Genomic DNA, 26,829 nt, shown 5'->3' on the forward strand with positions numbered 1-26,829 from the left:
GGAAAGGGTGACTACTTTGAAGAATCTCAAATATAATGTATTTATATATATATTTGTATAAACTTTTTTGGTTTCTACATAATTCCGTATGTGTTATTTCATCATTTTGATGTCTTCATTATTATTCTACAATGTAAAAAAATGTAAAAATAAAGAAAAGTCTTTGAATGAGTAGGTGAGTCCAAACGTTTGACTGGTACGGTATAAAAAAAAGATCTATCTTCATTGGATTATATCTACGACTTTTTCTAAATCACAAAAAAAAAGTACAGAAATTTACCTCAAAATTGTGAAACCGATTATATTTGTAGTTGTTCAAGACTAGTAGCAGCCATGGGGGTTGTCTTACCCCAGGGGGCGTCTCGCCCCATAGTACCCTACATATCAACATTCTTGACCAACCCAATCTGCATTGCCCCATAGTTGCATATGCATAGTTGTATATGCATTGATTTTGATAATGAAAAACCAACTGATCTTTGGACAGTGGACTGGCTATAATGTCCTAGAGATGACTGTTTGTGTTTTTGGACACTGATGGATTAGGCCTATCTTGTATGGTTCATTTGTAAGATGTCTGAGTTTTGGGCTCAGACCATTATTGCATAAAAAAATGGTATATGACGGTGAGACAAAATATATTTTTCTTAACTACATTTTGCATTGTCCCTGTATTTTCGCCACGATTGCCCATAGCGCCATAGGAAATGTGGAACTACATGTCCCGACATGCCAGTGTGCCAGAGCAAGGTCCTCCCCATAGAGAATGATAGAGGCATTTGTCTAAAAGGCCGTATTAACATGGCCAGCACCATTTAGTGCTTCCACCATTTTAACGTCGTCACCTGTGTGGGACGTCCAACTTCGTTGGCTGAACCCTCCTGGTGACCCTGTTGGAGTCATGTGGAACCGGGTCATCAGGAGGGATCAGTCAATCGTGAAGAAGAACATTTACTACGTCAACATGGAGATTGCCTCCAATGGTTTTGCCCATGCTGTCTGAGACTATTATACAGATAGAAAGATGAGTCCTCTTTCTACCTCTATGCACCTCCCCTTCTTTTGATTGGCAAGTTGTTTGTTTCACTGTTACCAGCTGCTGGACGATTCCAATCCCTGTCGGAGAGAAAACACGCGGAACGACAGTCCTTCTCAATTTTCTTCCTCCCTGTTTACTTCATTGTGCTTTCTTTTATTTCACCCTGCTTCTGTCTTTTGCTCTCTTTTACTATTTTCCTAAGTGGATAACTTTTTCTTCTCCCTCCTTTGTTTTCTGCTCAGTTTCACGGTTTTTATACGCTCTAGCTATATAGCATAGGTATATTTATTTATTTTTATTAGAAAGGATATAATTTTTATTTTATTTATTTAGATGTTCGTCAAATGAGAAGACGCAAAAGATGGAGTTGCATATTTTAGAACACAGTTTGAAAGTAGCGAGTATAGCAAAAGAGGGCATTCAGATTTGCACTCATGGATTAATCAAACTCGCCTTCTTGCCCTCTAAAACAAGGTAAGTAGCTATATAGATATTAACATTTACCAAATCCGTAAAAATATAACAAACAATTCATAAATGTGGTGTTGGGCAGTAACCTTATTGAAAACTACGTGTGGGACTGGATTTATGTAGCCGATCCGTGTAGCAAAACGGTGCAATTTTAGTTGTTTTCAGTACAGTTATCTTTTTTAGCTTTCAATGAAAATGCCTGCTCTGTTTTTGCATGTGTCAATGGGTGTTCTCAGTAGCATATTCGTTTAATTCAGTAGGCTATTTAGTTTTGTATTAACATTTTCAGCCTTTGTAGTCCGACGTGAAGGGGGGTGTGTACGTGCTTAGTTTTGAACTCTGCGGTGTTGTTTTTCGTGTGTGTGTGTGTAGCTGTAAAATTATCCGAGGGAGGTGGTTGCTTTGAAATCAAAATCGAACCGGCTGCGTGAGGCATTCGTATATAGGCCTTCAGCCGGCATTTAAGTAGTCCGCGAAGATGCCGAATACATCATTTGCAATGTTTCAATCATGATATGTTAGCACCTCAAGCCATTATATCTGCTGCCAAAGAAGTGATTGCGCTTGACCGGTGGTTGTGTTCATCACTGGAGGCTTTATGTTTTTAATTTGAATATGCTATTAAGGGATCACAATAACAATATTAAGATCCTTATATTATTTTAACCTGGCATGATGAGGACATGGTAGGTTATAGCCAGGATATTTTCTCATGTTCAACCTATTGCGATGGTTATACGATTATTGGAATGCCACTGAGAATATTCTCAATATGCGTTTTGCATTCCAACAGAGATCTTTGCGTTATGACTGCACCACGTTGAAGGCAAGTATTTTTTTTGTTGTTGTGAGGATCCATACATTAAGGGCACATGGGGTTGGAAAGGCCATTGGCTAGCCTATGTTGACCAAGCTGTCCTCGGAGCAACTTCCTCTCCACCTTTCAGTGACCTTTTTTGGTGTTCTCCGCTGACCCCTAAAAAATACTTGAAAAACAGATGTCCAGAGAATGTAATATACAGTTTCATCATGGAGTGTTTTTATTTAGAAGATTACTGTCCTCATATTGGCTTTGTTGCAGCTTTAAATTCATGGCATTAATACCATTTGTGAGTCACTAATATATTTATTTATAAAGTACATTTAGATTTTACAGTACTTTTTGTAATAGCTTCAAATTTCGAGTCAAGTAAGGGTGTGTTAATTGTTCGGGGGTGTTTAACAGCCTGAAACAAACTCCTCCTAGAAGCTCCATGTGAAGTGCCTTGCATTCATATAGAATGTGAGTGATGCTGACAAAATGTGGAGCCACACAAACACAAGGGGATGGCTTGCAAAGCTACTTACCACCTAAAATGTTGTTGATGGTCACAGATGCCTAAAAAAAAAGGTAGAGGCATGGATCAGAAAACCAGTCAGAATCTGGTGTGTCCAACATTTGCCTCATGCAGTGTGACACATCTCCTTCGCATAGAATTGATCAGGCTGTTGATTGGGGCCTGTGGAATGTTGTCCCACTAATCTTTAGTGGCTGTGCGAAGTTGAGGCTGGTTGCCTATACCATAACCCCATCACCACAATGGGGCACTCTGTTCACAAAAACAAACTGCTTTCCCGCACCATGCCATACTGTGGTTTTGAGGCCAGTTGGACATACTGCCAAATTCTCTAAAATGACATTGGATGTGGCTAATGTTAGAGATATGAACTTTCAATTCTCTGGCAAAAGTTCTGGTGGACATTCCTGCAGTCAGCATGCCAATTGCCCGCTCCTTCAACATGAGACACCTGTGGCATTGTGTTGTGTGGACGCCTTTACCCTATCTAACATATTTTTCAAGTTGTTCATGAGCAATGCAAGAAACAAAGTACTTCTTACTACTACAATACTTTAATGAGGACATGGCCATGTTGCACAATACCTCAGATTCATCTAGCCTTTTTCAAGATAAGAAAAGTACAAATTAGAGATCAAATGAAACAAGTATGTTCTGACAGCAGTTTCCAAATACATATGCACCAGGATTAATGAGGTAGACCTAAACTTCAAAACATCACTCTAACGTAGGGCTCTTCAACCCTGTTCTTGGAGAGCTGCCCTCCTGTAGGTTTTTGCTCCAACCCCAGTTGTAATAATCCTGATGTGCCGGATTAGGGTTGGAGTGAAACTACAGGATGGTAAGCTCTCAGGAACAGCCTTTAGAGAATGGCTCTCAAACGCTATCACTAGATTAGCATCCTTTCATCAATTTAAAACCTTAAATTAACACATCCAATAGTGGAAAAGAGCCACGTCGTACTGAAGGTGAATGTAATCTTGAGGCTCCTCTTTTGTAATGGTGGTGAGACACCATTTCTCTATGCATAAGTATTAGAAAAGCTCTCCATCATGCCAACCCAAGGACACTCGAGATAAGATGACACGACAACAGGAGATGTTTGGGACAAGTAGGCCACTTCAGCATTTAGGCGATGATGCACATCATCATTCAAGAAATGACGCATGGCACCAGACTCGCTGCTTTCCACAATCGACAAGTATCAATGGTGCCCCTCGATTTAAGAGAGGTTTGGGTGAATTGAACAAGCATAGCTCATCAACCAGTGTCTCTTCTCTCCCAGAATTGTGAGCTGGTTCAGGTTTTATGATCAGCATAAATGTCTGCAGCAGCTGCTGGCAGTCCCAACTTGAGATGCATGTAATTGGGTATGTTTGCATAGACAGATGCAGGGAGCAAAAATATTAACTTTTTTTTTAAACATCTCTCTGGTTTTGCAATTCCTCTGGCAACAAGGTTTACACAACTGCATGGAGCTCGTATCACTCATAACTGAGGAATGAAATGTAAGAAATAGCTGGATTTATTTCGAGCTGAAAAACACCACAGCATATTTCTGTGTTGTCTCTGACCTGATGGCTCTCAAATATAGACCATATGTCATTAAATATGGTGAAAAAGATGTTCCGTCTTGTGATCACACAAATTGTCTGCATTGAGTGTATGGGTGTGTTGCTTTCGTTCAAGATGGAACTTTGGGGGCCATGTGGGGGTCAGAGATTGTTTGGAGGCTGATTACCTTAGATTCAGACTGAGTATTTCTGTCTGACCAGGGCAAGCTGTTGTTTTTTTCTCAGCTTCCTTGGAGGTTGTACGGAAGTTTAACGCCAGGGTAGTGGGTTCGATTCCCGGGACCACCCATACGTAGAATGTATGCACACATGACTGTAAGTCGCTTTGGATAAAAGCGTCTGCTAAATGGCATTTATTATTATTATATAAGTTTAATTGCTAATTGGTCATCATCAGTGTTGGCTTGAGTAGTTAACTGAATGGTTAGTATACTCATAGGCGATAGGCATATGATATAATATTATATCTTATTTTTCTTCTCATGGAGCCACAATACTTTAGGCTAACAAAATGCTTTTGCTCCTCTGCATTGTTCAATGAGGTAATTTCTGTGCAACGGGTAAAGGTTCCTTATTGCCTACAAACAGTTAACAATAACTCCTTCCCATTTTTTATAATTTAATTTAGATGATGAATATGTTCTGTTGAAAATAACTGATGATTTACAAGTTGCATAATGAACCACGTTATTCACTGTAAAACATCCTCTTTCGTTTCCAGATGCAAATTTTTCAGTTTGACGGAAACTCCGGAGGACTATACCCTTATCGTCGACGAGGAAGGCTTCAAAGGTGGGTTTTGTAGTCTCTACCTCTGGATCTTTAAAGTTACTGTGGAAACCATGATCAGACCACAGGAAAAAAATTGTAGCCTTGTGATTTTCTCAAATGACTCGTATCTTGACTGGCTGCTGATGTTTGATCACATATTGCGCCATCAGTTCTCCCCCCTTTGCCATTATGGGTTAACAGAGGCCAAGCTGTCACTGACTTGGCTTTGTGGTTGAGTGAGTTGAATCCATGTCATTAGACTGGTTTCCAGGGTGACCCTTGTTGGTCACCATGGATACTAGAAGCTCTGCGTGGCGAAACAGGTGCAGGTATTCTACTGTAGATTGGCTGGAAGTTTCTATTGTGCTTACCTGTATGTGAGCAATTAATGGGAATGGAATTGCGCTGAGACTCTGATTTTTTTCACTTAAAATGTATGCCAAACAAACATTGATTTAAAAGTGTAGTAAACCATACAACTCTATTCACAAAGACTACCTCTAATGACATGGATTCAACTCACTCAACCACATTGTGTTTTTGTTATATTTTCAGTGTACGTTTACAGGAAGAACTGTGCAGATGACAACAGAATTTTGGTTATCTCCTTCAGTTTGACCAATGTTTTCACACCTTGACTTTGAAAAAAATCTATTTTGGTTATTGAATTACAGTAAGTGAAGTGAATATACACCTGATAACAGAATTGCGGCAAGGTAATTTCATGACTGGTCCCTAATTTGTACATTGCAACAATTATGAGTATGAGTTTCTTTCTCTTCATTATTTTAATGTGATCCACCACCAAACAAGAACAAATTTGTTTGGTGTGGATTGGGCCAAATCTGAACCAATCATAGACGTTTCAGAAGTTTGGACAACAGAGTACAGCACAGAACAGTAGAGTAGGGTTCAGTACATTACAGTATAGTACAGTACATTAGTCTTCTAAACTCTTAGTGTGCTCTGTTTGGCCAAATGGGGTGAGGTGGGGGCATTATAATTATTCTACACTATATATAAATGTTGATATTAGTTGGCAGGGGTGTTTATGTTAACATTATAATGTTTTAAATGTATTTCTAGTACCTTTTCAAGAGAATCTCTGGAACTTTAGTGACTAAGTATTTTTTTAACCTCCCGCTTTGGGCTGATTGTGTCAATGTGTTACTGTGTTACCTCAATTGGCCACAATATCCCTAGTTTGAAATGGGACTCTCTTTTTTTTCTGGGAGCTGTACAATTTCCTCCCACATGGCCAGGCCCATAGCAATTCAAGTTTCCACCATATGTGTTACCGCTAGCAAGATGCACATGATGCACCCACAGCAGAGCAGAGAATCAAATTGTATTTGTCACAACCTTCCTGTGACATGCTTACTTACAAGCCCTTAACCAACAGTACAGTTCAAGAAATAGTTAAGAAAATATTTACTAAATAAACTAAAGTTAAAAAAAAATTTAATAAAGTAACACAAGAAGATTACATAACAATAACTAGGCTATTTGCAGGTGGTACTGGTACTGAGTCAATGTGCGCGGTACAGGTTAGTCAAGGTAATTTGTAAAGTGACTATGCATAGATAATAAACTGCGAGTAGCAGCAGTGTAAAAACAGAGCGAGCAGTAACTTCAACCAATGAGCTTCAGCCCCTCGCCATCTGTGTGACGCCCAGCAGAGGCACATGACGCACCCACAGCAGAGAGAGCAATAACATGGTGCACGAATCAGTTTTCCGGGGAACACCTTTGGCTCGTGAGCGCTACTTTCAGAACTACTAGCAAAAAAAATATACAAAAGTACTGGAGAATCTCTTAAGACTTTTTCCCTTTCCACTTGTTTCACAATAAATCAATTTGACAAATCTTAGCTTTTTTTTTGCTTTGCTCTTAATTATTATTCCAATGACACTCATGAATACAGTTTATTTATTAACAAGGTTTCTTTCAAGGTTTTTCTCCACACATTATTGATTTTATGATGCAATAAGTAAGCATGGTCAGTCATGTGTGATGTCTTATTGTTCTGAGCAATGGAGTCAGGTCTTTTTTTCAGGCTTGACGATGCATTCTCCAGCTCATCAGCGGAGGAGAAATTCAAACAGCAATCTGTAAAATAAGGGACATTTTATAGTCCGGCTACACTGTTAGCGGCCTCATTTATCACCAAGGGGGCCACTGACAGACACTCATACATCTGGGGCCACACCGTTAACAGTATTTTCTTGTCTGATTTCAGAACTGCCTGAGTCAGAGCACCTTAGTGTCGCCGAAGCCACGTGGTTGGCTCTCAATGTGGTGTCGGGGGGTGGGAGCACCACCAACTCTCAGCCAATCGGAGTCACCAAAATAGCCAAGTCTGTCATCGCCCCCTTGGCAGACCACAACATCTCTGTGTTTATGCTGTCCACCTATCAGACGGACTTCATCCTGGTGAGTGCAGTTCCACTACAGACCTCTCTTAGCCTAATTTATACCTTACCTCAGGGGCAACTTTGATGGGGTCACAGAATGTAAGTGGCTGCAGTGGGTCTGCATTCCCATAACCATACAAACACATGCAGTCAACTGATTTGTGCAATCAATCCATTTGTACAGTTAAACTAAATGTTGGGGGCCCCACCACCTTGCTTGCAAAACATTTTTACTGCCCCCTGAGTGAACATTGTTTAGTTTTAAAGTACATTTCCTGCTATTCTACACATTTTTCCATTGAGCAGAGAGGATTTATTTTCAGTTTTACGGCTAATTTTATGCAATTCTATCCATTTTGCCATGGGGTAGAGACATTTTAGCAGTTTTAAAGCTAATTTCCTGCGATTCTACACATTTGGACATGACTTATGCCATGTTAATATGACACCTGAGTGCGAGTGACTAACACAATCAATAGGGGCTCCCTGGAGGTCAGGGCCTCTGGTCATGTGCCATGTGTCGGCCATGATAGCTGGCTAGACTAACTTACCAATAAATAAAAAAAATGTTAGCTGACATGGCTAATTGAGTTGGCCGACAAAACAAGAGGAACTGCTGACGCACGACCAAATTTCGAAATGGTGCACTTGGTGTATTCCACTGTTCTAACTCTCATCAGTAAGTTTCCGTCTGTCACCCCCCCCCCCCCCCCCAACGCAAAACCGACAAATGGGTGCACAAAATAGTGATCCTGCGTACTAAAACTATGCAGATGTGGGCAGCCCCGCAGTTGCAAACTTGATGCAAGTACACAGGATTGCCATGTTGCGTTCTTGCATTGCATACCTACTGTGTAAATGATGCTTTAGGACTGCTGTTTTATGCCTTCCTCAACTCTGCAAGGAACACATGATATCAGCCAGCAAATTGCAAAGACATGGTTATTGGCAATTGTCATGAGCATCTTGGAGTGTCATTCTCCCCTCATTTATTGATCCTCAGTCCCATTCAGTTTGAGGACATACGGTGAGCTCAATGTATTGGGGCAGTGACTCGTTTTTTTGTTGTTTGGGCTCTGTACTCCAGCACCTTTTGGATTTGAAATTATATAATAACTGAGGTTAAAGTGTAGACTGTCAGCTCTTGACGGTCTTTTCATCGGTATTGGGTGAACTGTTTAGAAATTACAGCACTTTCTACATGGTCCCCCTATTTTAGGGGGCCAAAAGTATTGGGCCAAATTCACTTAAGTTTGGTATTCCTAGTATGCAATTATTACATCAAGCTTGTGACTACAATCTTTTTGGATGCATTTGTGGTTTGTTTTGGTTGTTTCAGATTATTTTTTGCCCCATAGAAATTAATGGTAAATAATGTATTGTGCACATTTGAAGTTACTTTTATTGTGAATAAGAATATAATGATTACAGATAATCCGGAATAAATTGTGAATAATGAGTGAGAAAGACGCACAAATAATATACCCCACCAAAAAATGCTACCTCTCTTGTTATAGTGATAGGTTAACATGTCTTGGAGTCATGATGTTTGTGCGTTTTCTCACTCATCATTATTCACGGTTCATTCAGGACTATCATTGTGTGCTAAGAATATGGGACCAAATACTAAACTTTAATACCGTGAATTTGGCCCACTAAAATGTGGGGGACTATGTACAAAAAGTGTTCACCTGATATGAATGGAATTTAAGCTGACAATCGTTACTTTAACCTCATTGTATAATTTCAAATCCAATGCTGAAGTACAGAACCAAAATAACTCGCTGTATTTGTCAGTTTAGCTGCTTATTACGGCAAGTATTTCTGAACATGGTAATTTGCATGACCTGTTATGTTACCAGTGGAGAGGATTGAAGGTAGCCTGCTGTTATACATAGATAATGGAAAATGGCCTACGAAACATGCCATTTTAGTGTAGTATTCCCCTACTTGTACTTTGTGGCCTGTAACTGTTTTTCCATTTTGCTCGATATGAAAAGACAATAGCAGCTTATCTACAGTACCTCCCTGGGCGGCACTTTTGCTTTGACGAGCTGCTTAATTACACCAGTCCTTCCTCATGCCAGGCCTTTTTGGCCATAGGGAGTCTTTTTATTACCTGCTAAGAGGGGGAGAGAAGAAAACAACACAAGGTCTGCTGAATAACTGTAGCCTTTGTAAGGAAATAAAAAATAGTTGATAATCTGGCAGTAGTTATTTAAAGAGGATCAGTCTCGGCTCAGGCTCTTGCTGGAATTCCCGGTAACATTCATGGCCACTGGTTTCCCTCCGCCAGCTGCTCCCAGCCACGGCCTAATCACTGGCTCTAAAGAAAAGGAAGAAACAACCTGCGTCTCATCCGTTTCTCTCCATTTCTCTCGCTTGCGCTCTCTGCATCAATCTGTCTACTTGTCTTGATGTCTTACTCACTCTTTCTCTGTTTCTATCTTGCATGCTTTCTTTCTCAGTCTCTGTGTATCTCTCTCCCACTGTGTCTGATTTTATTTGAGGCTCTGAGGAAGACCGGCCAGGCCGAGGCATCTTTTTTTTTATTTAAAGAAAAAAAACATTTTGAGTATTTGCGTTACATAAACGGTAGGACCCAACCCGAATGCAGTCGTTTAGAGCAGGATCTCCACCAGCACTACACTGCTGATTCAAATAACCAACATAGAAATGCATTAATAAAAGGCCACATATTTCCAGACCGTAGGCTACTAAAAATGTTCCCCATGTGGCGACTTCTGTAGGTGCCTCTACTGCTCTATTCCACTACTCAAATGCGACGATATGCACGCCATGCTTTATTATAAAGGTTATTTTTTAAATTATGTAAAAACATGTTTAATCCCATTCTGGTACCTCAGAACACCCCAAGCCTCCCCCTCTTGCGCTCATTTTTTGTTCTTGTTCCGGTGCCTCCAGATTTTACAAATGAAGCACTGTAAGCCGCTCTGGATAACAGCGTCTGCTAAATGTAAATGGAACTGACACAGTAACTTTGCATTAGGCCCATATAATGGACAGCTATTTGGGGCATTTAATTTCACTTTGAAATGAGATTTTGAAGCAGAAGACCGTCTCCACCCTTTTAAAGCATTGCTTTCCTTTGGGAGGTTGGTGGCCCAAACCTTTTGCGAGTCAGACATGCAGTGCCTGCCTAAAATGCTTTATTAATGTTTGCTGTAGCCACGGGCCCCTTTTCTTCTAGTTACACTTGAGGTGTTCAGCTAAGCAATATGAAGAGTTATTTTGCAATTTCAGTGAATTGTTTGTTATTGGGACTCCATGGTTTCTTTTCCCTGATGAGTGCGGTTTCAACTTGGTGTTTTGAAGTGAAAATGTGAGTTACTTTCTGATGTAATTGAATCAACAGTTCAAATACTATTCATAGTTTTTATAAAACGCTTAACCTTTTAGATTTGCAGGTTTTAACAAGTGTTGTGTTTTGGTTGAGGCCTACTTGTTGATGGTGTTGTGTTTGTCAGGTTCGAGAGCGGGACCTGCCCATGGTCATGCACACCCTGTCTTCTGAGTTCACCTTGATGAGGGTGGTCAACGGAGAGACCGTAGCCGCCAACAGCCTAGGAGTCACCAACGGCTTTGTCAAGCCTAAACTTGGTAGGCACAATATACAAGACTTACATTTTAGCCCTTTTTCACATTATCGTGTGACAAACTGTACTGTGCTTGCTCAGATGTTTACTTTTGACATTGTCCTTTACAGTACAGTTCCAGCAACTATGGGACGTGGTAACCAGGCCAGCACAGTACGGCTTGGCTCAATAGTCTGAGGATTTAGCCCAGTGTTTAGCCAAAAGTCTCCAACTTTTCTGTTTCCGGCGGACCTGCTCTGACTTTCAGCCAAAACAAGGCCCTGGGTACTTTTCAGCTGCCATTTACATAATGCCTGTGAACTTTAAACACCTTCTCACAAAGCAACAGTCTTTCTGCTCGCCACAAGTCTTTACCCAGCGAACCAAAATTGTTTCTGTGAAAGTTCCCAGAACATTTGTTAGCTTTTGTGAAAAACTGTCCCGTTGGGTAGGTTACTTTCTAAATGTAATCTGTAACGTTTAGTACTTACCTGTCCAAAATTGTAATCCGTAGCGTAACTTTTGGATTACCCAAACTAAGTATCATAATTTAATTACCCAAACTAAGTAACATAATTGAATTACTTTCCGTTGCTTTTGGATTACTTTCCCCTTAAGAGGCATTAGATGACAATGTATATTACCAATTGAATCAATTCATTTATTGCAGGTTAAATCAATGTTAGTTTACATAGCTGACCATAAATGGATGTTGCATTTTATTTATGGTTTGGTTGTGTAGGCTTCTTCTAACCCATCACTTTCTAGTACAAATAATAATACAAGGCTATAATATTTACATTATCCCTTGATCTTCAAGAATAGGAATCGGAAATATAGAGTAGCCAACTTGTTTTACTTGAGCATAACCCAAAAACGAAGGACTTATTAGCTTTCTCTGTTTATCTTGTTGTCATGGAGGACTGATTGGACTCATTGCTTTGAGTTGAAAAATAAATGCTTCTCTATGGAATGGCATGCTTTGAGCACAAGGTCAACCGAAAAATGCTATTTGCATGTGAAAAAATGTATTATAATGAACAAAAATATATAAACGCAACATGTAAAGTGTTGGTCCAATGTTTCATGAGCTGACGTAAAATATCCCTACGCACAAAAGGCTTATTTCTCTCAAATGTTGTGCATAAATCTGTTTACATCTCTGTTAGTGAGCATTTCTCCGTTGCCAAGATTATCCATCCACCTGACAGGTGTGGCATATCCAGAAGCTGATTAAACAACACAATCATTACACAGGCGCACCTTGTGCCGGGGACAATAAAAGGCCACACTAAAATGTGCAGTTTTGTCACAAAACACACTACCAGAGATGTCTCAAGTTTTGAGGGAGCTTGCAATTGGCATAAACAACATGTTAGAACTATTGCATTCCATGCCTCTGAAGGCCATATTAAGCACAAGTGCGATTTCATGTTATTTTTTTTCAGGAGGGGAGGCTACATGCAGCTATTTACATGTTGTACACAAAGTAATTGATCAACATGTTCATACAAACTCGCAGATAGTTTTTTTTGCCGCTATGCAAAACTCAAGTGAGGAGTTGCATGTAGCTAGCTAGGCAGCATATCAAACAAACGCAAGACACAGACATGCAGTCTAATGTAATGTTTTTTTCATCATCATTGAAAACATTGGCTTACAACAGACAGAGAAGGTTGTAGCCTTAATGGCCTGGAATGTTTGTTCAAATCGCCACTGGGTTTTTGTTTCAGCTGTCCAGAAATAGACTACAGCGTCATGGTTCAGAAGCAATGATCTATACACCAGATGACTGACAGAGGGCGCTGTTTTGACGACACTGAACCTCCATCTTGGCACTGTTTAAAAATAATTATAATACGTTTGGGGTCACTCACGATTTAACAAACTAAGCACTGAACACAGGTAGTAGTCTAGACTAGTTAACCATCACATACTAAAATATCCACACAAGCCAGCCGTAGATTATGAAATATTATGAAGTTATTATTTAAGAGCATTGAAAATAAAATGATTTAGCTAGCTAACTATTAGATAGCCTACCTTTTCCTGATGTCAATCATGTCTTTAGGAGGCTTGCTTACCATTTGTGATTTTAGTCCTAATTTGGACTCATCTTCCAAGAGTCGTTAATGAGTGGATGTGTTACAGAACTAAATAGGCCTATGCTAAAACTACTTTTGAAAGTAGTTTGCTTTCCTCGTGGGGGTGCCCTTTTTTTCTCCTTTTTAGCACTTGTCCCCTGAAAGGTCTGTGGACGGCCCTGCCGAGGTTGTCTCAATGATAGTTGGGATATGCAGAAAACACATTTCCATTTCACACCTCACACTCATACAGCTTACCCATTTGTACATGCAGTGAAACAAGACAAATATATATAAGAACCCCTTATTTGACATTTTTGTGTGTTCTAAAAATATTTGTACATTATTACACTGAACAAAAAATATAAACATCATGCAACAATTTCAAAGATTCTACTGAGTTACAGTTTGTATAAGAGAATCAGTCAATTTAAATAAATCCATTTATTATGGCCTGTGGAATGTTGTCCCATTTACCTTCAATGGCTGTGTGAAGTTGCTGGATATTGGTGGGAACTGAAAAACTGTTATACTCGTCGATCCAGAGCATCCCGAACATGCTCAATGGGTGACATGTCTGGTGAGTATGGAAGCCGGGACATTTTCAGCTTTCAGGAATTGTGTACAGTTATTTGAGACATGGGGGCGTACATTACCATGCTGAAACATGAAGTTATGGCGGTGGATGAATGGCACGACAATGGGCCTCCGGATCTCGTCGCGGTATTGCTGTGCATTCAAATTCTAGTTGATAAAATGCATTTGTGTTTGTTGTCTAGCTTATGCCTGCCCATACCCCTTCCTCCACCATGAGGCACTCTTTTCATAACATCGACATCAGCAAACCGCCCACCCACACAACACCATCTGCACTGTACAGTTGAAATCGGGATTCATCAGTGAAGAACACACTCCTACTACGTGCCAGCGGCCGTCGAAGTTGAGCATTTGCCCACTAAAGTTGGTTAGGACGCCGAACTGCAGTCAGGTCAAGACCCTGGTGAGGACAACGAGCACGCAGATGAGCTTCCCTGAGACGGTTTCTGACAGTTTGTGCAGAAATTCTTAGGTTGCGGAAACCCAGTTTCATCAGCTGTCGAGGTGGCTGGTCTGGGATGTTCCCGCAGGTGAAGAAGCCTGATGTGGAGGTCCTTGGCTGGCATGGTTACACATGGTCTGCCGTTGTGAGGCCGGTTGCACGTACTGCCAAATTCTCTAAAACGACATTGGAGGTGGCTTATGGTAGAGAAATTAACATGTATTTCTCTGGCAAAAGCTCTGGTGGACATCCCTGCATTCAGTATGCCAATTGCAGTCTCCCTCAACTTGAGACATCTCTGGCATTTTAGTGGCCATTTGTCCCCAGCACAAGGTGCACCAGTGTCATGATCATGCTGTTTAATCAACTTCTTGATATGCCACATCTGTCAGGTGGATGGATTATCTTGGCAAAGGAGAAAATGCTGACTAACAGGGATGTAAACAGAATTGTGCAAAAACATTTGAGAGAAGTAAGATTTTTGTGTGTATGGAACATTTCTGGGATTTAAAAAAAAATTCAGCTCATGAAACATTTGTCCCACACTTTAACTTAATGTTTGTTCTGTGTACATTACCTGAAAACCTAATGAGAAAGTTTGGGGAATGTTATGTGCTGTTGGTTCGATGGTGTGCACAACATTTTGGTGATCGTTAGAACATTCCAAGGATATTTCATTTTTTATTTTATTCTGAAGGTGAAAAAAAGTTATTTGAAAGTTTTTGAAATGTTTTCCTGATGTTAGATTAAACCCAATATCACTAGAGCTTACATTAACCACCGGTGACTGGTGTGGGGGTAAGTTGCAGTGGAAAAGCACCACTAGACTCTGATACAGTAATGCCTACTTGGTTTCAGGTTATGCTTTGGGATTTCTCTGATACAAATTGAATTGTATTACATCCCCTGAATAAGAATATTGCTGAGACTCCCTGATATGATTTTGCTGTTATGATGCAGCCTGTCAAACTGAATGTAGCATGGCTGTTATAATGCTTTCTCATCTTGACATGTTTCAAGGCTGACTGACATGTTTGTTAAGAGTAAGTCAATCCAGCGCCTGCTGTCAAGGTTCTGCCTCAGAACAGAGGCCCGGAGAACACAGTCCGATATGGCAGGCAGAACATCTGTTGCTTATCCATCAAGTCAACCTCTTTCTGGTTGAGGGATTTTGTTGCCTAGATTTCTCCTTAGGTGACATTTGATGGGTAGTAGGGATCAGCCATTTTTGTAAAAGCATTGGAAATGTACTCTTTCAAAACTGAGTGAGACATAAAATAGTTGAATGCATATATGTTCACAACTCCCAGTATCATATTAATAAAAGCACATGTTTTCTCACTCGCTCACAGTGCCCCGTCCCATCATCCACCCTCTGTCCAGCCCCAGTAACATGTTCTGTGTGACCAGCCTGGACCCGGACACATTGCCCTCGGTGGCCACCCTGCTCATGGACGTCATGTTCTACTCAGGCGGGTAAGGACCCTCTCCTAAGCACTCCTCCTGTTTCACATATGGCTGTCAGAGGCCATCTGCCGGCTCTTTTTAAGAGACTATCATATACACACACACACAGCCACGGGAGCACTTAGCTGCTCAAGTTCAGACCATTTGTTTAACATGGGAATTCTAAAATCTAGGAAGATGGTTAGACTTGAGCAGGAGCTGTCGTAGGATGGTTATGCTGTTGTTAGTAGGCAAGACAAACACATTTTCATGATTTCACTAAAATCAAAACACCATAGCATGTTTTTGGGCTTATTCAGTAGTTTTTCCTGATTTAAGTAGAATCCTGTTGAAAATTATACTCTTGCTGCTTCCTGTTGTCATGGATATTTTAAATTAATAGCCAAGTGTCTCAAAACCAGTTTTAAATGTTCAAAATCATAATCAATATGCTGAAATAAGGTGAGATGTTGAAGACCAAGACATAAAAATTACTCCCAACACACGTGTCTCACTTGTTTTGCTAAAATAGTACCTTAACTGCTCACGCACCAATATTTTCCAAGCGGTCACTCTTGACTGAAATTGATTAGTTTGTTCTACTGTAATCAATAGTGTGCGCAAATTAATCACTCGCATCCATATTGTATGGAAATCATTTTAACTGGGAAAATAACCGCGGCGACATGTAGTGCTTGCTTTTCTAACAGACAAACCTCAAAGAACTTGAGATGAGAAGCATATATGAAAGCCAATTGTCAACTTCTCTTTCGTTTGTAGGAGGAACACTCAAATCCTCTCACCACCGTCCTCTGTTAAATGACTGCTGCTACTGACAGGCGCATTTTACGAAAATACTAGTACTAAACCAAACTTATTAATCGATTTTGTGAAATTGTGATGACTATAAACTTTTATAGTATCATCACCAATCGTTGGGGGAAACGATGTGTATTTCCTGTAACAAGTGTGATGAAAAGATTAGCCTGTGTTATGTAGTAACACATTCTGTGGGGAAGTATTATTGTAGCTTGGATGAATAAGGTGCCCAGAGTAAACTGTCTGCTACTCAGGCCCAGTTTCTAATATATGCATATTATTAGATTTGGATAGAAAACACTCTGAAGTTCCTAAAACTGTTTGAATGATGTCTGGTAAAAACCTGCCATATGAGGTATTTGGACATAAATGACGGACATTATCGAACAAAACAAACATTTGTGGCACTGAGATTCCTGGGAGTGCATTATGATGAAGATCATCAAGGTAAGTGAATATAATGCTATTTCTGACTTCTGTTGACTACACAATATGGCGTATATCTGTTTTGGTCTCTGAGCGCTGTACTCCGATTATAGCATGGTGTGCTTTTTCGGTAAAGCTTTTTTGAAATCTGACACAGCGGTTGCATTAAGGAGAAGTGCATCTGTAATTCCAAGCATAATAGTTGTATCTTATATCAATGGTAATGAGTATTTCTGTAAATTGATGTGGCTCTCTGCAAAATCACCGGATGTTTTGGAACTACTGAACGTAACACTCCAATGGATACTGAGATTTTTTTATATAAATATGAACTTTATCGAACATAACATACATGAAGTCCTATGAGTGTCATCTAATGAAGATCATCAAAGGTTAGTGATAAATTATTCTCTTTCTGCCATTTGTGACTCTCTTTGGCTGGAAAAATGGCTGTGTTTTTTTTATGACTTGGCTCTGGCCTAACATAATCATTTGGTTTGCTTTCGTTGTAAAGCCTTTTTGAAATTGGACACTGTGGTGGGATTAACAAGAAGTGTATCATTAAAATGTTGTAAAATACTTGTATGTTTTGAGGAATTTTAATTATGGGATTTCTGTTTTGATGTTGGCGCCCTGCATTTTCACTGGCTGTCATATCGATCCCGTCAGCGGGATCTCAGCCCAAAGAGGTTGTATTAAGCTAATTTCCTTATCTGTCAATCATTTGATGTTTAGATTTAGGATGATGGTAATGAAGCACACTTTCTTTTTTACAAGAATTACAGCTATTTCTTATTACTTAAATCATGGAGAGTTTTAAAATGCTCCTTAACACAATTGAACTGGGCGCGCTAGACTTAATCTTCCATAGTGGCTGTGCAGCAGCCTAAATGTACAACATCCCTACTAGGATGAAACTAGCTCCATTAGGCTAATCTTTTTGAGTGTGAACTGTATTACTGCACTGTATTATATGGACAGAAATTGCACACATTGTTCGAACCATGATAAAGCAGGGAGAGAACATGCTATTCTGGTGCAGCACATGCAGCCTGCAAATTTTATTTCAATATTCATTTTATTTTCAATATTTGTATAATTAGAAGGCTGACGTGTGTGTGTGTGTGTGTGTGTGTGTATTCCCTACCTTTAATAATATTTCCCTAATGTTATTAGCCTAACTCTTATTTTATTGTTGCTTCTTTCCTACCTTGCTTTCAACAGTTAAATTTATATAGGTTTTGTTGTCCTTGTCTTCATCATTCTAATGACATCCTTGAATAATATAGGACTAGAATTAGATGCAGAAGGCTTATACTTCTTCTCCCAAAGATCGAATGGTTATGGGTCTGAATAAATAACTGCAATAGCCTAGCGCACCACCATTGCATGTTCGCTCTTCTTTCAAACAACCCATGAGTTCTATTGGCTGCTGTATTTAACATCCAGCTTAAAATGGATAGTCCCTTTTTGAATTGTCTATTGGTGTTAGAAATGCAAAAAACATTTTCTTCCCAACAAGCTATTCTAGTCTAGCTTTTCTTGCATGGGACTCGGAGCTAAGGAGTGTATATGTATATATACAATTATATATATATATATTGTGACAATGTTTAAATAAAAATTGTCATTTTAATCCATAGAGACGTGAAGGAGAAGCTCGTCGGATGTTGATCTCTTCTCGGCTGGGTCCTCATTGGGACCAAAGTTCCTTGTTGTTAAGAGACTCTTTCTGCTCTTGCAGTCGCTAAATACAGAGGCCAATACAGAGGCCAACAAGGCAACATTGACAGTGTTTAAATATATATATATATATATAATGGAGTTGATGGAGAGAGATTGACAGTGTTTAAATATATATATATATATATTTAAACACTGTCAATCTCTCCATCAACTCCATTATATATATATATTTAAACACTGTCAATCTCTCTCCATATATATATTTAAACACTGTCAATCTCTCTCCATCAACTCCATTATATATATATATTTAAACACTGTCAATCTCTCTCCATCAACTCCATTATATATATATATATATATTTAAACACTGTCACAATCTCTCTCCATCAACTCCATTATATATATATATCTAAACACTGTCAATCTCTCTCCATCAACTCCATTATATATATATATATATATATATATTTAAACACTGTCAATCTCTCTCCATCAACTTCATTATATATATATGTATATAATGGAGTTGATGGAGAGTGACTGTGACAGTGCTCGCGCGTGCACTGATTTAATGCAACAATATTAGAGTGATGGGCTTTTAATTATTGTTTTTTTAAATAAAAGATCTTTACAATTTAAAAAATTAGGTGAGAAGAGTAAATTAGACTCATTTGATCTTTACATTAATGTCACAGGCTATGCTGCAGCAATGTAGGTCTACCTGTCACAAGAAACAAGGTTACCATGATGGGGCTACATGCATTGTGAAATGCGCTCCATACTGAGATGGGTTATTTGTTCCCACCCTGAGCTTTGATGATTCATCTTGCAGTGGCCGTAGAGAAGACCGATTTAGACATCGCATGTCATTTTAAAAGTTCAATTTCGTGCCGTGCTTTTCATATAAATGTATTATAATTTACCAGTTTCTCAGTTATTTATCCCGGGAAAGGGAGGGATTTTGGGTGGTAAAATCTTGGTAACCGGGTTCCAGGCGTACAACCCTAGTCCCTATTGTTAGGATTAGACTGTAAAAGTGGTGAAAAGTTTGACAAAAAGACCACTTGACATGATGATGATGTTGGAACAGGGTTTTGGACAGGACCGAATGTAGTTGAAAGATGGTTTGATTTTGACTTGAATCTCTTTCTATTACAGGATAAAGGAGCCTGGGGCATCTAGTGAGGACACTGGACACATCCGCTTCTTCTCTTTCTCTCTGATTGAGGGCTACATCTCTCTCGTCATGGACGAGCAGACGACACAGCGGTGGGTGCTTTCCTCTGGTCCTGCCATTCTTTTTTTCACCTGGTTATAGTGTCTTACCGTCAAAGGCAACTGCTGTCAATTTGGAGTCATTTAGAGTCATCTGTGGACAACTTTTATTTGCTGGGTTTGCTGCTGTGTTATTAGGAAACAAACATAGATAATTATAAAGGGTTTACAAATAAAGAAGGTTATGTAGAGGTAACCCGAACAGCTGCATTACTAATCACATGTGGATTGAACGAAAGGATTACAGTACCACTACATTAGTAGCTACAATATATTTAAAAAGTATGTGAACACCCCTTTTAAATTAGTGGATTTGGCTATTTCAGCCACACACTTTGCTGACAGGTGTAAAAAAAATCGAGAACACAGCCATGCTATTTCCATAGGCAAACATTGGCAGAAGAATGGCCTTACTGGCGAGCGCCGTGACTTTCAACTTGGCACAGTCATAGGATGCCACCTTTCCAACAAATGTATGCCCTGCTAGAGCGGGCCCTGGTCAACTGTACCTGCTGTTATTTTGAAGTGGAAATGTATAGGAGCAACAACTGCTCAGCCGTGAAGTGCTAGACCACACAAGCTCACAGAACGGGACTGCGGAGTGCTGAAGCGTGTTTTTTAAAAAACGGCAACGTCAGCAGAGTAAGTGTTCGTCAGGAGCTTCGTGAAATGGGTTTCCGTGGCCGAGCAGTCACACACAAGCCTAAGATCACCATGCGCAATGCCAAGCGTCGGCTGGAGTGGTGTAAAGTCTTCCGCCAAGCTCGCCCCCAACTCCGGAGCAGTCGAAACGCATTCTTTGGAGTGAAGGCAGTCCAACGGACAAATCTGGGTTTGGCAAATGCAAGGAGAACGCTGCCTGCCCCAATGAATAGTGGCAACTGTAAAGTTCGGCGAGGAGGAATAAGAGTCTGCTGCTGTTTTTTCATGGCTCCAGTGAAGGGAAATCTAAATGCTATAGCATACAATGACATTCTAGACAATTCTATTCTTCCACCTTTGTGGAAACAGTTTGGGGAAGGCCCTCTCCTGTTTCAGCATGACAATGCACAAAACAAGGTCCATACAGAAATGCTTTTTTGAGATCAGTGTGGAAGAACTTGACTGGCCTGCACAGAGCCCTGACCTCAACCCCATTGAACACCTTAGGGATGAATTGGAACGCCGGCTGAGAGCCAGGCCTAAACGCCTAACATCAGTGCCCGACCTCAGTAATACTCTTGTGGCTGAAAGGAAGCAAGTCCCTGCAGCAATGTTCCAACATCTAGTGGAAAGCTTTCTCAAGAGTGGAGGCTGTTATAGCAGCAAAGTTGGACCAACTCGCTTAATGCCCATGTTTTTGGAATGAATGTTTGACAAGCAGGTGTCCACATACTTTTGATCATGTGTACTTTATCATGGGCTTGTCCTACATTGACAAGGTATCCCTTATATAGGTCAGTGGTGTCTCGAAGCTATGAAGAGGGACGATAAGTGGATCAGGCTTTTAGCACTTCTGAAGTGATGTATTTTTCACCATAGCACGTAGGGCAACCACTGACCTACAATCTGAATTTGACCAAATCATTATTTTTAATGTTATTGCTATAGATTGGATGAGTATGTGCATTCATTTTCTCCCTAGGTTTCCCAACAATGTCCTCTTCACTAGTGCTTCAGGGGAGCTTTGGAAAATGGTTCGCATTGGAGGACAGCCTTTAGGATTTGGTAAGTAGGACAGTTTTTTTTTTTTTTCTCAGGTTGGTTTCCACAGGTCTCACATGTGCAGAGTACACATCACATGTTTGATGCGTGTGTCATTTGGCGAAGATTCTGAAAAACCTCTAACTGTGATGCCAATCCGAATATTACTTGGCAATGTGAGGAATGCATTAAATGCCCAGATAACCCTCATTTCTGAAAGAAATATCTGATCTTCATGGATGTGTTCTTTATTCTTATTGCCTTGTCAGACGAGTGTGGTATCGTGGCACAAATATCGGAACCCCTGGCGACTGCTGACATTCCAGCTTATTACATCAGTACCTTCAAGTTCGACCATGCCCTGGTGAGTGATGGTTTACAACTCTCCACCCTCTCTGTATCTCTCTCTCTCTCCGTTTGTATGGTAAATTGTAGGCCAGTTTAAACTGGAGCTTTTGGAATAATGATTTAACCCCGCACTCCTATGTCTCATAGGTCCCAGAAGAAAACATCCAGAGTGTGATTGGAGCTTTGAGGACCAATGAGAGCGCAGGACAGTGAAGGCGAGGTGGAAAGAGACCGTAGAACGAGCAATTTATTATGTCAAACTCTTACAAAAAAAAGTGCCAAGAGGGTAATGCAAAGCTTGAGTCGTGTAGACGGATGACTGTGTGTGCGTGCGTGTGTAGACATGCTTTGTACAGCGACCAGCAATGTGTCCCTCCTATTCTGAGACGGTTCCAACTACACTCCAAACCACACCCACCACTCCCTTGAGCATCCACTCTTACCCCAAACAACATCCACCTCTTTGGGGACCCAAAGCAAGAGTGACTGCAGTGTTTTCTTTTCTCTCGCTCTATTTCTTTCTCCTCTTCCTTCCCCTCAGACCATTTCACCATGGCAACGTGACCTACCGAATTTGGGCCTATTTCTTCGGCACCAGCCCCTGAGATACTGCAAAGCGGCCCTCACCTCCTTTTACTCTTCATGTGTCACCCACGCGGTCCATGACTGCCTATAGTGATAGGTGTTGCTTTAGTATACCAGACTTTCCTTCCTAACTTTACATTGTTTTTCGCAAGCTGCTCTTTCCATAACCATCATACTGTATTAGTTACCAGTCCTCTTATGGAAAGGAAGAGAATGTACTTTACAAACAATTATCAATATTTCCATTATTCTTTGTATTTATTTTTCTCAGTGCCAAGAGGTTTTGAAGGCCTTGACCGATGCCTTGTCTAATGCTCAGCGTGTGTGCAATTTCAGATCAGATTTTGTCAGATGGGGAAATGAGACTGGTGAATGTTGCTCTGTTCTGGTGATGAGCGTGAAATGACATTTACTGATGAATCGCAGAGCCACTGATCTATAGAACATATCATATAAATAGTCTAGTCTATATATATGCCAATTTTCATGTAGTTTCGGGAGAACTAGGTTGAGTGCCACACCATGCCTGACTCCAAACCGGTCCTTTACCACAAACAAGAATAATAACTTCAACGCTAGTAAAGCCAACGTGGTGAAGTGGTAGCGGCCTTGTCATTTATTCTGTTGTGAATGTTTTTTTTTGTGGTCGTGGCTCATTGAACCAGCCCTGCAACCCTGTTGTCAGTTTAGGCAATCATCCCCCACCCCAGTCTGCACTTTAATACAGGTCCCTCTTTCTGACCTGCTATACTGATGTGAAAACAGGGGAAGGCTTATTTTATCCTTGAAGGATTTCTTGATATGTAGACTTTTGTTGGTCTTAAACCATTGGTGGGTATTATATTCTCTGTCAAGCAAAAGCTTTCTTCGGTTAGCTTTGATATACAGAAACCATGTATTTATCAGTGTTAACATAAAGGGTGACATTTTTTCTGATAAAGAAAGTTATTTGTTTTCAGCTTGTAGTGTGTTTGGTTTCGCAAGCCCCTCAACTTGAATCTGTACCGTTTTTTTGTTTTGTCTTTATTTCTAACATTAGTCCACCAGACCCGTAGCCTATTCAAAACCACTTTTGATTCAAACCATATCAGAAATTATAAGACCGTTATCCTAATTTCGACGAATAGATTCTGACAGGAACGTGCAGCTTTCAGCATTTACATTACATTTAAGTCATTTAGCAGACGCTCTTATCCAGAGCGACTTACAAATTGGTGCATTCACCTTATGACATCCAGTGGAACAGCCACTTTACAATAGTGCATCTACATCTTTTAGGGGGGTGAGAAGGATTACTTATCCTATCCTATTCAGCAATTATGTAATTTCATATTTACATCATTGGTTGAGTTAACACCTACGCTTATACCTGGTGCTAACATGGGTCCTTTATCCTGATCTTGTTTGCATACACTTTAATAGCATGTGTAGATGCATTTCTGGAAATGTGGGCACAATCAGAATGTAGACAAGATCAGCACAAAGGACCCATTTTAGCAACAGGTATAAACGGGGCTTCTGATTTAATGTGATGGGCTGGAATGTAAACTTGTATGCATTGGGAGCTGCTGTTGGGAGTCCTTGTATTGAGCTAAATGCTGTACTACTATTGGCTTATTGCTCCAGAATCTTTTATTTGGCAGGGCTAGGTTTCCCCACTACAATATATCCCGCTTATAACAATCGAAAGCGATAGATTGAAGTGGTCAAAAACTGAGATCGAATCATTCTTATTACTTACAATGTGCATTCATAAATTATTCAAACCCCTTGACTTTTTCCACATTTTCTTACGTTAGCCTTATTTTAAATTCTTTAAAAAAAGATGTTCTCAATCTACTTAAGCAAAACGTTTTTTTTAGAAATGTTTGCAAATGCATTGAAAATTCAGTTGAAGTAGGAAATTTACATACACCTTAGCCAAATACATTTGAACTGTTTTCACAATTCCTGACATTTAATCAAAGTAAAACTTCCCTGTTTTAGGTCAGTTAGGATCACCACTTTATTTTAAGAATGAAATGTCAGAATAGTAGTGATTTTCATTTCAGCTTTTATTTCTTTCATCACATTCTCAGTGGGCCAGAAGTTTACATGCACTCGATTAGTATTTGGTAGCATTGCCTTTAAATTGTTTAACTTGGGTCAAACGTTTTGGGTAGCCTTACACAAGCTACCCACAATAAGTTGGGGGAATTTTGGCCCATTCCTCCTGACAGAGCAGGATTAACGGAGTCAGGTTTGAAGGCATCCTTGCTCACACACGCTTTTTCAGTTCTGCAGACAAATTTTCTATGGGATTGAGGTCAGGGTTTTGTGATGGCCACTCCAATTCCTTGACTTTGTTGTCCTTAAGCCATTTTTCCACAACTTTGGAAGTATGCTTGGGGTCATTGTCCATTTGGAAGACCCATCTTGCGACCAAGATTTAACTTCCTGACTGATGTCTTGAGATCTTGCTTCAATATATCCACATAATTTTGCTTCCTCATGAAGCCATCTATTTTGAAGTGTACCAGTCCCTCCTGCAGCAAAGCACCCCCACAACATGATGCTGCCACCCCTGTGCTTCACGGTTGGGATAGTGTTCTTCAGCTTGCAAGCGTCCCCCTTTTTCCTCCAAACATAACGATGGTCATTATGGCTAAAACGTTATGTTTTTGTTTCATCAGACCAGAGGACATTTGTCCAAAACGTATCATCTTTGTCCCCATGTGCAGTTGCAAACCGTAGTCCCGCTTTTTTATGGCGATTTTGGAGCAGTGGCTTTTTCCTTGCTGAGCAGCCTTTCAGGTTCTCTATTTACTGTGGATATAGATTATTTTGTTCCTGTTTCCTCCAGCATCTTCACAAGGTCCTTTGCTGCTGTCCGAGATTGATTTGCACTTTTCGCACCAAAGTACGTTCATCTCTAGGAGGCAGAACACGTCTCCTTCCTGAGCAGTATGACGGCTGCGTGGTGCCATGGTGTTTATTTGCGTACTATTGTTTGTACAGATTAACGCGGTACCTTCAGGTGTTTGGAAATTGCTCCCAAGGATGAACCAGCCTACAAAAATTCTGAAGTCTTGGCTGATTTCTTTTGATTTTCCCATGATGTCAAGCAAAGAGGCACTGAGTTTGAAGGTATGCCTTGAAATAAATCCACATCTCCAATTGACTCTAATGATGTCAATTAGCCTTTCAGAAGCTTCTAAAGCCATGACATCATTTTCTGTAACTTTTCAAGTTGTTTAAAGGGACAGTCAACATAGTGTATGTAAACGTCTGACCCACTGGAATTGTGATTAAGTGAAATAATCTGTCTGTAAACAATTGTTGGAAAAAATACTTGTCATGCACAAAGTAGATGTCCTAACGGGCTTGCCAAACCTTTATTATGTATTTATTATTTATTTGTTAACATTAAATTTGTGGAGTGGTTGAAAAACTAGTTTTAATGACTCCAACCTAAGTGTATGTAACCTTCTAACTTCAACTGTAATTTAAATATTACATTTACATACACTACCGTTCAAAAAGTTTGGGTCACTTAGACATTTCGTCCATTTTAAAATATCAAATTGAACAGAAATACAGTTTAGACATGAATGTTGTAAATGCCTATTGTATATATTTTTTTTAATGGAATATCTACATAGGTGTACAGAGACCCATTATCAGCAACCATCACTCCTGTGTTCCAATGGCACATTGTGTTAGCTAATCCAAGTTTGTCATTTTAAAAGGCTAATTGATCATTAGAAAACCCTTTTGCAATTGTTAGCCAGCTGTTGTTCTGATTTAAAGAAGCAATAAAACTGACCTGAGACTAGTTGAGTATCTGGAGCATCAGAATTTGTGGGTTTGATTACAGGCTCAAAATGGCCAGAAACAAATCATTTCCTTCCTTCTTGTTCTGAGAAAGGAAGGCTATTCCATGCCAGAAATTGCCAAGAAACTGAAGGTCTCGTACCACGCTGTGTACTACTCCTTTCACAGAACAGTGCAAACTGGCCCTAACCAGAAATGAAAGAGTATTGGGCAGCCCCGGTGCACAACTGAGCAAGAGGACAAGTACGTTAGACGCCCCACAAGTCCTCAACTGCCAGCTTTATTAAATAGTACCCGCAAAACACCAGTCTCAACAGTGAAGAGGTGACTCTGGGATGCTGTCCTAGGCAGAGTTGCAAAGAAAAAGACATATCTCAGACTGGCCAATAAAAATACAATTTTAAGATGGGCGAAAGAATG

At 40.0% G+C, this 26,829-nt stretch overlaps 1 protein-coding gene across 1 annotated transcript; it reads left to right on the top strand.

Moving 5' to 3' along the window:
- The first annotated feature begins 986 nt into the window (after nucleotides 1-986).
- LOC118390930 (cytosolic arginine sensor for mTORC1 subunit 2) lies at nucleotides 987-26,410 on the top strand. The gene is made up of 9 exons (XM_035781778.2): nucleotides 987-1,513; nucleotides 5,143-5,213; nucleotides 7,432-7,625; nucleotides 11,095-11,227; nucleotides 15,678-15,801; nucleotides 19,864-19,974; nucleotides 21,605-21,687; nucleotides 21,933-22,027; nucleotides 22,159-26,410. The coding sequence occupies exons 1-9, from the start codon at nucleotides 1,401-1,403 to the stop codon at nucleotides 22,222-22,224; spliced, it is 990 nt and encodes a 329-aa protein (XP_035637671.1). The 5' UTR covers nucleotides 987-1,400; the 3' UTR covers nucleotides 22,225-26,410.
- Nucleotides 26,411-26,829: the final 419 nt, after the last annotated feature.

Source organism: Oncorhynchus keta, chromosome 12 (genome assembly GCF_023373465.1).
Source record: "Oncorhynchus keta strain PuntledgeMale-10-30-2019 chromosome 12, Oket_V2, whole genome shotgun sequence".
Taxonomy (NCBI): domain Eukaryota; kingdom Metazoa; phylum Chordata; class Actinopteri; order Salmoniformes; family Salmonidae; genus Oncorhynchus; species Oncorhynchus keta.

Excerpts from the sequence above, each read along its gene's own strand:
- LOC118390930 (XM_035781778.2), top strand. The coding sequence starts at position 1,401 with ATGGAGTTGCATATTTTAGAACACAGTTTGAAAGTAGCGAGTATAGCA. Across the intron at positions 11,228-15,677 it reads CTTTGTCAAGCCTAAACTTG|TGCCCCGTCCCATCATCCAC; the intron begins GTAGGCACAATA and ends ACTCGCTCACAG. Across the intron at positions 15,802-19,863 it reads GTCATGTTCTACTCAGGCGG|GATAAAGGAGCCTGGGGCAT; the intron begins GTAAGGACCCTC and ends TTTCTATTACAG.